This window comes from Dromiciops gliroides, chromosome 2 (assembly GCF_019393635.1).
Source record: "Dromiciops gliroides isolate mDroGli1 chromosome 2, mDroGli1.pri, whole genome shotgun sequence".
Classification (NCBI taxonomy): Eukaryota; Metazoa; Chordata; class Mammalia; order Microbiotheria; family Microbiotheriidae; genus Dromiciops; species Dromiciops gliroides.
The window spans coordinates 666690608-666703764 of record NC_057862.1 but is presented as its reverse complement, the minus strand read 5'-3'; the positions used below and the strand labels follow the sequence as shown (position 1 = coordinate 666703764).

Below are 13157 nucleotides of genomic sequence, written 5' to 3'. Positions count from 1 at the left end.
CGCAGTGGATAAAGCACCGGCTCTGGATTCAGGAGGAACTGAGTTCAAATCCGACCTCAGATATTTGACACTTACTTGCTGTGCAACACTGGGCAAGTCACTTAACCCCCCATAGCCCCACAAAAAAGACACAATTCCAAAATACTTACCCCAAGTTACACAGTAAATAAAATTGGGGAGAGACAAATAAAGGAAAGAAGGAATGAACAAACAAACAAATAAATAAATAAATAAATAAATAGGGGCAAGACCCCTCCAGGACCACAGTCTTGCCATGGTGTAACTCAATGAAACTGTGAGCTATGCTCAGCAGGGTTGCCCAAGACTGATAGGGTCATAGTGGAGAGTTCTGACAAAAGGTGATCCCCTGAAGAAGGGAATGGCAAACCACTCCAGAATCTCTTCCAGGAAAACCCCAAACAGGGTCATGGAGAGTCAGACACGACTGAACAACCAAAGAGTTAGGAGAACGGAGGTCGCCCGACTCCCAGTCCCACATTACAGTACTAAGACACTGCAGGCAGCTTGTTTTATGTATTTGTTTGCATGGTGTATCCCAACTCCCTCCCCTCCCCCCAATTAGATTGTAGACTTCTTGAGGGCAGGGCTATTCTTTTGCTTTGCATCCCCAGTACTTATTTACTTATTTCTTTCTTTTTTTTTTTTTTTTTGGTGAGGCAATTGGGGTTAAGTGACTTGCCCAGGGTCACACAGCTAGTGTCAAGTGTCTGAGGCCGGATTTGAACTCAGGTCCTCCTGAATCCAGGGCCTGCCCCCCCCATACTTATTTCTATACTGGCCTACCTGCTGTTCCTCCCACACAATATTCCATCTCCCATCTCTGTACCCCTGCACTGCCTATGCCCTATGCCTAGCAGGCTCTCCCTCCTCACTTTCCTCTTAGCTTCCTTGGGTTCCTTTAAGACTCAGCTCGGTCTGGTGTCTAACCTCTACCTGTAATCCCAGTTACTGAGAAGCTGACCCTGGCAGATCAGTGGAGTTCTGAGCTGAGATGGGCTAAGCAAATCAGGCATCCATGCTAATGTCCACATCAGTCTGGTGAGTCCCTGAAAGCAATGGGCTACTGGCTTGTCCAAGGATGGGGCAACGTGACACAGGCTGGAAATGAAATAGGTCAAAGCTCTTATGCCATTTGGTAGTGGGATCAAATCCATAGGTGACCGCTGCATTTCCTGCCTAAGAGATAGCTGCCCAGAGAAAGAAGGAAGGAGGGAGGGAGGGGGGAAGGAAGAAATAAAGGGAAAAATGAAGGAAGAAAGAAAGAGAGGAAGGAAGGGAGAAAGAAAGAAAGAAAGAAAGAAAGAAAGAAAGAAAGAAAGAAAGAAAGAAAGAAAGAAAGAAAGAAAGAAAGAAAGAAAGAAAGAAAGAAAGAAAGAAAGAAAGAAAGAAAGAAAGAAAGAGAAGGAAGGAAGGAAAGAGGGAGGGAGGGAGGAAGAAAGGAAGAAGGGAGGGAGGAAGAGAGAAAGGAAGAAAGCGAGAAAGAAAGAAAACGAAAGGAAAGGAAAGGAAAGGAAAGGAAAGGAAAGGAAAGGAAAGGAAAGGAAAGGAAAGGAAAGGAAAGGAAAGGAAAGGAAAGGAAAGGAAAGGAAAGGAAAGGAAAGGAAAGGAAAGGAAAGGAAAGGAAAGGAAAGGAAAGGAAAGGAAAGAACAAAGAAAGAGGGAGCGAGATTTGAAGAAAAGATTCCACTCCAATCCCACTTCCTCATCTCCCCAGCTGCTGGTACCTTCCTCTCTGAGATTATCTTCCATCTACTCTGTATTTCTCTTGTACTCCATAGTTACATACATGTTGTTTCCCCCACCAGTATGAGCTGGAGGGCAGTCTGTTTTTGTCTTTCTTAGTATCCTCAGCATTTAGCAGAGTTCCTAGAATGCAGTAGGTGCTTAATCAATGCTGACTGATTCATTTATGCTGCTCCAGCGAGGAACGCCCTCTAACAATACACATTAGAGTCCACCTCCCAACATACAGCCTTAGAAATTTCCCTGGCATTGAGAAAATGCCCAAGGTCAGGATGTTTCACAGGTAGAACTTGGACCCAACCAGTTATTTGCATGGTATTCCTGTAGCAACACAGGAAAAGGGTAAAAAAAGTCTAGACCAAAAAAAAGTATTTAATGATTTCCATAGAGCTAAATTACAGCTATCTTACAACATGATACATCTCCCCAAAGCATTCTGGGATAACACGGATGTCATTCTTCGAAAAGAGAAGAATAAAACCAAATGGCTTTCATTCAAAGTGTCTTCCACAAAGGGTGCATCAGGTGAGTTGAGACAGCCCAAATTGGAAGGATAAGATTCTTTCAAGTAACAGGTGTAAAGGTCTTTTGTGGTTTTTTTTCTTTTCAGTCTGTATAAGGCTCTGAGAAAAGGTAACCAGTATCTGTGGGACATCTGCCTCAGAGAAGCGTGATCTCAGTTTGAAAGGCCAAAGTCAACGACCAAAACAAAAGCGTCCAAAGTGACAAGCAGGCACTGTTTGACACTGTATGGGTATGGGTGGATCTCCTGTGGCCCGGCAGCAGAGGTTCCACTGTGATATACCCGTTGACAATTCGGATCCGAGGAAGTGGAGCTGGAGCGCTGTGAGAAAACCAGAAGAGAATTATGAGACTTAGCACCTCCAAGCCAGGCAGCGATAATACTGAAAATGAAACAAACTCCAGCTCTTTGAATAATGAAAAATGACACGAGCAATCGGTCCACACATCTTTCTAGCCACTGAGTCACCTAGCTGTCTCAAAAATCCATTGTATAGGGGCAGCTAGGTGGCGCAGTGGATAAAGTACCGGCCCTGGATTCAGGAGTACCTGAGTTCAAATCCAGCCTCAGACATTTGACACTTACTAGCTGTGTGACCCTGGGCAAGTCACTTAACCCCAACTGCCTCACCAAAAAAAAAAAAATCCATTGTATGATATCCTGGACAATGGTTCATCCAACCTTTGTTTGCTGATACCTCATGAAGGGGAACCTACCACTTCCTAAGGCAACCCCTTCTATTTTTGGTTAATTCTTTTTGTTGGGAAGTTTTTTTGTTCTATTGAATTGACATCTGCCCTTCTGACACTTCCATCCCTGTAACCAGTTTTGTCTTCTGTGGAGGCCAAGATGGGCCAAGAAGAACAAGCCTAAACCTCGTCTAGGTAGCAGCCCCTCAAAAACTTTGAGGCAACTGCCACACCCCTCACAATCCCCATCATGTAGGGGAAGACCTGCCAGAGACACATACAGTATGACCCTGAGAAAGTCACCTAACCTCTATTAAGTGCCTGGCACAAATAAGCACTTGGTTAATGTTTGTTGAATCCCGCCGGTCTTAGTGTAACATCTGTGGACTTCTGTAAAATGACAGGGTTGGACTCAGTGACCCCTTGGGTCTTTCAGCTCTAGATCTAGATTTCTATGACATTTGTAGGGAAAAGGAAAACAAATGACAAGAATAATTGTCCCAAAACTCAGCTTCTGGTCACCTTGGTCCAAGAGAAATGGGGAAGTAGAAAAGACTTTCTCAAATGGTCAGCCTGCTGACCCTACCTAGTGCTTATCCCTCCTCCTCTCCCTCCCCCCATGAGGGTGAGTGGTCCACTGAGATAAGAGGAAGCCCCTGACACTGACCTCTCCTCCAGGCGCACCCACAGGTCGCTGAATTGCCGAAGCCTCTGTTTTTTCAGCTGCTTCTTTTTCTTTTTCCTGTATTTCCTGTCCATCTTCTCCAACAGGTCAGCATTCCCAGGCAGGAGTAGGTGGGGCAGCAGCACCTCCTCCTCCTCCTCTTCCTCCTCCTCCTCCTCCCCCAGATGCCCGAGAGGACTGGACGCCTTCGAGATCCCGTAGGGTGCGTGGGCAGGGGGAGGGGGGAACAGAGTGGAAGGGGTCCTCCTGCTCTTCTCACTGACAAATAAAGCGTTTGAAAGGTCACTGGGGGAAATAGAGCGCGACCACCCCTACCCCCTGTCACTAAGCTCACAACAAAAAAGTTTCCCCAAAAATCAAACCAAAAAGGCATCGGGAGGGCTACAGAAAGAATGAGAAATAGCCTTGGGCTCCTTCCATTAGGTGCACAGTCTGGTCGCTCCGTGTGATCTTGGGCAAGTGACTTGACCTCCCTGGGCGTTGATAAAATGAAGTATTGGGTCTAGATGACTCAAATCGGTGATCTCATGATCCTTAGTGATAGGCAGGAGGGGAAAAGTGACTCCCGCTTTAAAATCCTGCTTTTTAGGGGCGGGGACCAGACCTGTGATTTTGTTGGAATAGGAAATTCCCTCCACCAGACCAGGCCAGCACCTGTTGGACAACTTGGGGGTTTAAAGAGTTGCGTAGGGGGCAGCTAGGTGGCGCAGTGGATAGAGCACCGGCCCTGAAATCAGGAGTACCTGAGTTCAAATCCGGCCTCAGACACATAACACTTACTAGCTGTGTGACCCTGGGCAAGTCACTTAACCCCAATTGCCTCATTTAAAAAATAAATAAATAAAAATAAAAATAAAGAGTTGCGTAGAACACCAGCGAGGGTTAAATGACTCGTCCAAGTTCATACAGCCAGTGACAGAGGCAGCACTTGAACTCGGGTCCTTCTGAATACGGTGCCAGCTCTCTGCCCCCTACGATAAGCTGCCCCCTCCCTATCTTTTGCCAGATTACCTTTACCCGCGTGTCACCCACCCTGACACCCTCCCCAATCCCAATAAGAAAAAGATTCCCTTTTTTCTGCCACGGGGAGCACCGGCCTCGATCCTTGAAGGATGGGAAAGGGAAATGGAAGAGGAGGGTTGGGGGGGGTAACTCTGTTTATGGGAATAAAGAGCAGCACAACTGATCACTATTCAGTCAACAAGCGCGTGCCCAAGTGCCTACTATCTACGCCAGGCATTGGGGATGGGTAGAAAAGTGCGTCCGTAGCTGCCTTCAGGGAGCTTATTCCCAGCCTAAGGGATGGTCGCTTCAACGGAAACTGAAGGGGGTGGGGCGGGGCCTGAGGTGTGATCGACGGATACACAACCGCCCTTGAATTGGGGGCGTAAAATGTCTGCCATACACCCCATCCTCACCTAGGGGGCGTGTTTCCTTCCAAAGAACCTAAATGTCTCCTAAAACAATGAGGGGTTAGGGGTAGAGGCTGCTAGAGCGATACAGTGAATAGAGCGCTAGGCTTGGAAGACCTGAGTTCAAATATGACCTCAGACATTTCCGAGACGTGTGACCCTGGGCAAGTCACATCACCTCTATTTGCCTCAGTTTCCTCATCTGTAAAATAGAGATAATAATGACCCCTTCTCAGGATTGTTGTGAGGACCAAACGAAACCACCCTGGGCGCAGAGTAGGCGCGATATAAATGCTTCCCTTGTCCTAAATGGAGAAAAGGCTGAGGGACCTGGATTCCAATCCCACCTTACACAAGGATTAGCTGGCTGCCCCAAAGCAAGGCTCTTTAACCTGTCTCCGTTTTCTCGTCTGTAAAATGACAAGATTTGGCTCAATGACCTTTCCGGGCCCTTTCAGCTCTGAAAACGGTGATCCTCTGGGTCAAGACCCTCCCAGAGGACTCGCTGCCTTCATCAAGAGAAAATGAAGGACCAAGAAGAATTCCTGACAAAGTATCAATCCCGCTCACCCCCGCCAGGCTCCGGGGAGATAAGTGCAGCTCACACCGGACTGATGGGCGAGCAAGGGGAGAGCCCCAGTGCGGGAGAGTTCTGAGGCATCCGCCTCCTGGCCCATCACCAGAACATGCAGGATCTAAGTCCCAGACACCACATAACGCGCCCCCTACCCCAGACTCAGCTGCGCTACGTCGCCTCCCACTTCACCCTGAGGAAGGAACTCGGGTCCAGTTTAAGTGACAGAGGCAGGATCCCGACAGGGGCCTCTGGCTCCAGCCCTCTCTGTCCGCCCCCTCCCCAGTGAGTAGACACAGCATCCCGACCCAGGCTCAGTGCTTGTGCCATCCCCAGGGGCAGGTGGAGGGGTGCAGGTGGCAGATCTCTGAGACAGACCGGAGCTCTGGTCCTCACTGCTGTATTTCGGTCAACAAAAGATGGGCACACCCCATAGAGCAGGGCTTCCCCATCTTTCAGACAATACCAGGATCTCCTCTGCACCTGGGGGACTGCCCTCCCGACTCCCTGCCCCCAGACCTCATCCAGTGCCACCCTTCAGGAAGCTTCCCCTGCCCACACTTTGGGCAAGCTCCACTTCTCCTTGCTGTTGTCTTTTTCTCCAGTAACTGTCACTTTTGCCACGGAGGATGGGGGAAGGTATTCTTTTCACAGACCCCCCACAGCTGAGTCCATGAACCCCCTAGGTGACCTTAGAAAAAGTTCATGGAGGGGCAGCTAGGTGGAGCAGTGGATAGAGCACTGGCCCTGGATTCAGGAGGACCTGAGTTCAAATCCAGCCTCAGACACTTAACACTTACTAGCTGTGTGACCCTGGGCAAGTCTCTTAACCCCAATTGCCTAGAAAAAAAAATTCATGGAGCCTGCCTGGGCTTCAATCTCTTCATTTAAAATGAGGGTGTTGGTACAGATGGTCTCTGAGGTTCCTTCCAGATCTAGAACTAGGACCCTGATTCCCAAATCTCTCTCCTGAAGTCCAGGCCCAGCTCCCCATTTGGCTAGGAGATATCTCTGCTTGGCCGTCTTCCACCCCCTCAAAATTCACATGCTCAAAACCAAACTCAACTTCCCCACCCAACTGGATCCCCGGCCCTGCTGTGTCACTGTTGATCGGCATTGATAGGTGACCAATGCTTAGGGTCATCTCTGACACCTTTCATCTGCACTGCTGTCATTGAGTCCAGGCAATTCTCCCTTGAAAAGCTCTCTCAAATTTGCCCTTTTCTCTCTACTTCAATAACCCCACCCCCAAGCCAGTCCTCTCCTCAGGATTACTGGCAGGACCTGAAAACTAGTCTTTCCACCCCCAAACTTCCTCCCCTCCCATCCACCAACACAGCCAGGCTAAGGTTTAAAGGCCCTGTCCATAGCAAATGCAGGAATTTGTTTTGCTACACTATGCTGATTTCTTTTTTTCTTTTTCTTTTTCTTTTTTTTTTGCAGGCAATGAGAGTTAAGTGACTTGCCCAGGGTCACACAGCTAGTAAGTGTCAAGTGTCTGAGTCCGGATTTGAACTCAGGTACTTCTGAATCCAGGGCCGGTGCTTTATCCACTGAGCCACCTAGCTTCCCCTCTAGCTCACTTTAAAGATGAAGAAATTGAGACCAAAAGGGTTAAATGACTTGCCCAAGGTCACACAGCTAGTAAGTATCTGAAGCCAGATTTGAACTCAGGTAGGTGAATCTTCCTGATTCTAAACCCAGCAGCCTATCCACTGAGCCATCCATTAAGCTGCCCCAATATAATAATTAATATCAATATGTTATTATAATATCACAGTTAAAATAACATACTAATCATACTATTTACTATTAATTATATTAATTATATAATGTATAATTTATATGCTATTTTATTTATTATTTTGTATAAATACAATATTTATTAACTATTTCTAATATTTATATGAATTGTTGTAATATATTATGATAACAGGTACTGTGTAATGATTAATTATGTACCACGTAATTATTATAATATAATAAAATAATGTTATATAATATATCATTATATGACATAATTATATAGTACTTGTATAATTATAATTCTTATAAGTATATATTTTAGAATCTATTATGATAACCATGATGTTATAATATTATAACATTAATTATAATAATGTTTATATTGCATTTGGAGGTTTGCCAAGCATTTTACATATGTTATGTCATTGAAACCTCATAAAAACCCTGGGAGGTAGGTATTATTATGATCTCTATTTTACAGATGATGAAACCGAAGCTGAGAAAGGTTAAATGACTTGCCCAGAGTCACAGAGCTAGTAAGTGTCTGAAGCAGGATTCCACTTTAGGTCTCAGTCACTCAATCCACTGCGACACCAGCTGCCCCTCTGGTGAATGGTAGAATGAATGAATGGATGGATGGATGGATGGATGAATGAATAGATGGATGAATGAATGGATGGATGAATAGATGGATGGATGGATGGATGGATGGATGGATGGATGGATGGATGGATGGATGAATGAATGAATGGATGGACGGATGAATGAATAGATGGATGAATGATGAATGGATGGATGGATGAATGAATAGATGGATGAATAGATGGATGGATGAATAGATGGATGAATGAATGAATGAATGGATGAATAGATGAATGAATGAATGGATGGATGGATGGATGGATGAATGAATAGATGGATGGATGGATGGATGGATGGATGGATGGATGGATGGATGGATGGATGGATGGATGGATGGATGAATGAATGGATGGATGAATGAATAGATGGATAGATGGATGGATGGATGGATGGATGGATGGATGGATGGATGGATGGATGGATGGATGGATGGATGGATGGATGGATGGATGGATGGATAGATGAATGAATGAATGAATGAATGAATGAATGAATGAATGAATGAAGAATCTTTTAAGAATTTACTATGTGTCGAGCACTATGTCGAACACAGTGGTAAAACCTTTGGGACTTGGAGAAGAAAAACTGGGTTCAGAAAAAGTAGCATGATATAGTAAACTTGAAATCAGGACCAGAATTCAAATCCTTCCTCAGACACTGACTGGTCATGTAGCTCTCAGGAGCCTCAATTTCCTCACCTGTATAATGTGGAGGTTGGACTTGATGGTCCCCAAGTCCCCTACCAAATCTATGATCCTAGGACCCCAGTCTCAGGTCTCCTACTTTTTTGATAATCGCAGGCATTTGAGACAACAAAGGCCCCAAGAGGTTGAGTGGGCGAAGATCACACAGGTGGTGGGTGGCAACAGTGGGACTGGAAGCTCTACCTTCTCAACTTCACATCTACGCTCTTTCCACTACGCCATCGTGCGTGGAGGCTCTGTCACCGTCAACCAGTGTATGAACATTTCCTTGATTATGTGGCTCAGTGGATGAAGTGCCTGACTTGGAGTCGGGAAGACTTGAGTTCAAAATGTCCCTCAGATACTTAGTAGATGCAGGACCCTGGGCAAGTCACTTAACTTCTCAGCTTCCATCTCCTCCTTTTTTTTTTTTTTTTTTTTTTGGTGAGGCAATTGGGGTTAAGTGACTTGCCTAGGGTCACACAGCTAGTAAGTGTTAAGTGTCTGAGGCCGGATTTGAACTCAGGTCCTCCTGACTCCAGGGCCGGTGCTCTATCGACTGTGCCACCTAGCTGCCCCCATCTCCTCCTTTTTAAAATGAAGGCTCTAAACTAAATGGCCTCTCAGGTCCTATCCAGTTCTAAATCTATGATTCTATTATTGATGAAAACTCAGAAACTAACCTAAGAACAGTGAGCAGAGTTATTTCCTGGGGTTATTCCAGTGAATGGCAAGTGATTAGCTCCCAGTTCTGGTCATCCCAGTCCAGTTAAGTAGAGAAGAAGCTATTTCCCCGGTCCGAGCCTCAGTTTTCTTAGCTCTAAAATGCCAGAGTTGGATTACAGGGGACAATCCCAACGTCCCCTCCAGTTCTAGAATTGTATGGTTTCTATACATAGAAGAGATTGTCCTGAATTCTTTCTCCTACCCTTGGTCCTCTCTGAACCGAGGTGAGCGGCTGATCTATTAGGACAACAGGGGATGTCAGGGAGGAAGCACAAGGAATTCTACCTGACAAACTCCGGATCCACTCAATTAAGAGTCCAGGTCCCAGGGAAATTGCTGCTGTGGTTTTATGAAGTGAGGTCAACTTTCTATCTTGACATAGCAATCCATAGCTCAAAAGTTTAAGAACCGGGGCAGCTAGCTGGTACAGTGGATAGAGCACCGGCCCTGGATTCAGGAGGACCTGAGTTCAAATCTGGCCTCAGACACTTAACACTGATTAGCTGTGTGATTCTGGGCAAGTCATTTAACCCCAATTGCCTCAGCAAAAAAAGAAAAAAAAGTTTAAGAACCCCACCACTCGCAAGGGCAGTTTCATCCTAATATAAGAGGAGGAGGCGGAGGAGGCTACATAGCAAACTGAGGCCCAGAGAGGTTAGGTGACTTCACAGTATCCTGGCATCACAGATTTAAAGCTAGAAGAGACTTTAGAGGCTGTTGAGAGCAATCCCTTCACTTGACAGACTGAGAAACTGAGGCTAAGAGAGTTTAAATGGGATCATGGAAGAGAGATTTAGAGCTAGCAAAGACTTCAGAGCTGGGGGTTCTTACCCTGAAGTCTATGAACTTTTAAATATATAAATTTTAAAATGATTTTAAGGTAATCGGTTTCCTTTGTAATCCTGTGTGTTTTATTTTATGCATTTAAAAACTTTACTCAGAGAAAGGGTCTAGAGACGTCACCAAAGGGCTAAAGGTCACAAAAAAGTTAAGAATTTCTGCATCTTGGGGGTCAGAAGACCAATCCACTCATTTACCTGATGAAACTGATGCTGAGAGAGGTTAAATCTGTCTGGATCTCTCCATCCAGCAGATTAATGTCAAAGGCCCCCCATCCAGACAGGGCCTGCTTCGAGGATGGAAGAAGGGGCAAGGAGTCACACCCGCTCCAGAAGAGAGGATGGAAGATTGTCTCCTTGCACAGGGGTTGAGGCAGTCCCCACCCCGCTAGGACTAAGAATAACTTAGGAGTAAGGCAACCAACCTTACGATGTCATAGATGGGTATGGCACATGTATAACCCCTATCAAATTGCTTACCATCTCAGGAAGGGGGGAGGTGAGGGAGGGAAGGAAAAAATTTGGAACTCAAAAATTTTTTTAAGTTAATATTAAAAATTGTCTTTATATGTAATTGGAGGAAAATAAACTACTATCTTAAAAGGGGTGGGGGTAGCACTGACCTCAGCAGACCCCAAAGCAGAAAGCAGTCCATTTCACAGTGACACAGCCCCAGGAAATGAACTCAGGGCTCAGGAAGTTACCCAGTGACCCAGGCAATAACTAGCTCTGTAACTACCATGGGCAAGTCAATTCCAAGAAGGCCCAGACCTGTTCTGCTTAACTTCCAGAGGGCAAGGCCAAGAATGGATGGCGGTAGGTACAAAGAAGCCAACCAAGGCTGGATGTAAGCAAAAACTTCCTACCAATAAGAGCTGTCCAAAAATGACACAGCAGCCCCAAGAGGTGGTGACTTCCCTGTCTTAGGAGGAGGGATGACGACTTGTCCAATGTCATGTAATGCAAGTTTCTTTCCAGTGCAGGTTAGGCGAGATGGCTGCCAACCGTCCTTTCCAGTTCTCTGATTCTGGATGCCCCTTTCTGGGCTTCAGCTCCCCATCCTTACTTACAATGGATGCTTTGGACAAGATGCCCTCTGAAGTTGCTTCTTCCTCTAACAAATCTAGTTTTCTGTCTGGCCAATGCTAAGGTCAACAGTACTCAAGAATTCAGCAATCAAGGAAACAGGGCGTCACCTACCTACTGCAGAGTGCTGGAGCGCATATGGAGGTCCGGCAGAGACAAGGCAGATGGCATGGCCTCAGACCTAGGAACTGAATAAAAAGGCATTTGGACCACTGCCCATAGTAGAGAGGAGCTGGAAGCCGTGTGGCCAGGGCTAAGGTCAGAACGAGAGCCTCCAGGAATGGCCTGGGAGAGTCTGTCCCCTGCAGGTGGGACCGTTTTAGGAGGAGGAAAGGAAGCCAACATCTCCATCGCAGGTGCCCAAGCAGGGCAAGGACACTCACTATTAACCAGGCATGTACTGAGGAACAAGTATGGTCTCAGTCCTATGTAAGCACTAGAAGGGATTCAAGAATGGATAATATACAGTCCCTGCCCTCTCAGAGCTTATAAATCTAGCTGTGAGGTTAACATATACACAAGGGAGGTCATCAGAGAACCAGGCAACTAGGAGTTATATGGCACTGATTTCATACGACAAAGGAGTTAAAAACTCAACATTATGAGTCTACGACTGGGAACGTATGACAAGACAATAGTCCTTTGGGTTTTTGGGGGGGTTTTTTGGTTTTTTGTTTTTTGGGTTTTGTGGGGCAATGGGGGTTAAGTGACTTGCCCAGGGTCACACAGCTAGTAAGTGTCAAGTGTCTGAGGCCGGATTTGAACTCAGGAACTCCTGAATCCAGGGCCGGTGCTTTATCCACTGCGCCACCTAGCCGCCCCCGACAATAGTCCTTTGAAGAAGATCTGCGAGCTTCAGTGGCTTATGGGCTCCATGTGAGTTAACAATGGAATGTTCACGTCCCTAGAAGAGGGATTCAAACTTCGGTTGCATTAAGAAGAGAATGGTGTGCCACTCTCCTAAGGAGGAGATAGTCCCAAGGTATCCTGCCATGGTCAAACCACATTTGCAGCACCACACTCGGTTCTGGATGCAGTTATTAGAAAGATGTTGACTAGCTGGAAGGAGTCTAGTCTAAGATGGGATTGTTGTTGGGAACTCAAAAATTGTAAGCAGAGAACAGTGAGCCTTGTTCCTCCCATAGTAGGTAGAAGCAGTTGGGATTGGCCAAGGGGCTTGAGATCAGAAGACTAGCTGAATGAATGGGAGATGTTTAATAGGCAGAGAAGACCTGCGGAGGGTGGAGAGGTGATACTGTCTCCAAAAATTTTTTAAGACTGACATGTAGAGGGGCAGCTAGGTGGCGCAGTGGATAGAGCACCGGCCCTGGATTCAGGAGTACCTGAGTTCAAATTAGACCTCAGACCCTTAACACTTACTAGCTGTGTGACCCTGGGCAAGTCACTTAACCCCAATTGCCTCACTAAAAAAAAATATTAAAAAAAAAAAAAGACTGACATGTAGATTGAACTTCTCAACTCCAATGAAGAAAACTAGGAACAATGGATAGAAATCAGAAGGAGGCCTAATTAGGCTTGATGGAAGAACAGACTTACTCATAATCAGTGCTAGCCACAAGTGCAATGGGCTGCCTTGGGAGGTAGTGAGTTCCCTGTGAGTGGGAATATTCAGAGACGCTGCATGATCAACTTCAAGGGAGCACGTGGAGGGAGGGGACTTTTCCTCAGGCACAGGTTGGCACCAAATGGTCTCCAAGACCCTGCCAACTTTAAGATTCTATGACACTGAGTTCAGAAAAGAGAAAGGTCAGTGTGTGTTGGAGTGGT

At 46.1% G+C, this 13157-nt stretch overlaps 1 protein-coding gene across 2 annotated transcripts in view; it reads right to left on the bottom strand.

Annotated features, from left to right (window-relative positions):
* Positions 1-2152: 2152 nt before the first annotated feature.
* The window catches only part of TRABD2A (TraB domain containing 2A), a 56506-nt gene continuing 45501 nt past the window's right edge, over positions 2153-13157 (bottom strand). Inside the window, exons 6-7 of one of the 2 annotated variants that reach the window (XM_043987022.1) lie at positions 3644-3919; positions 2153-2608 (exon numbers count right to left, since the gene is read on the bottom strand). In XM_043987022.1, coding sequence (XP_043842957.1) covers positions 2425-2608; positions 3644-3919 — 460 coding nt within the window. In that variant the 3' untranslated portion in view covers positions 2153-2424. The remainder of the gene's footprint in view (positions 2609-3643; positions 3920-13157) is intronic. The other variant, XR_006354943.1, reaches the window with a different exon arrangement.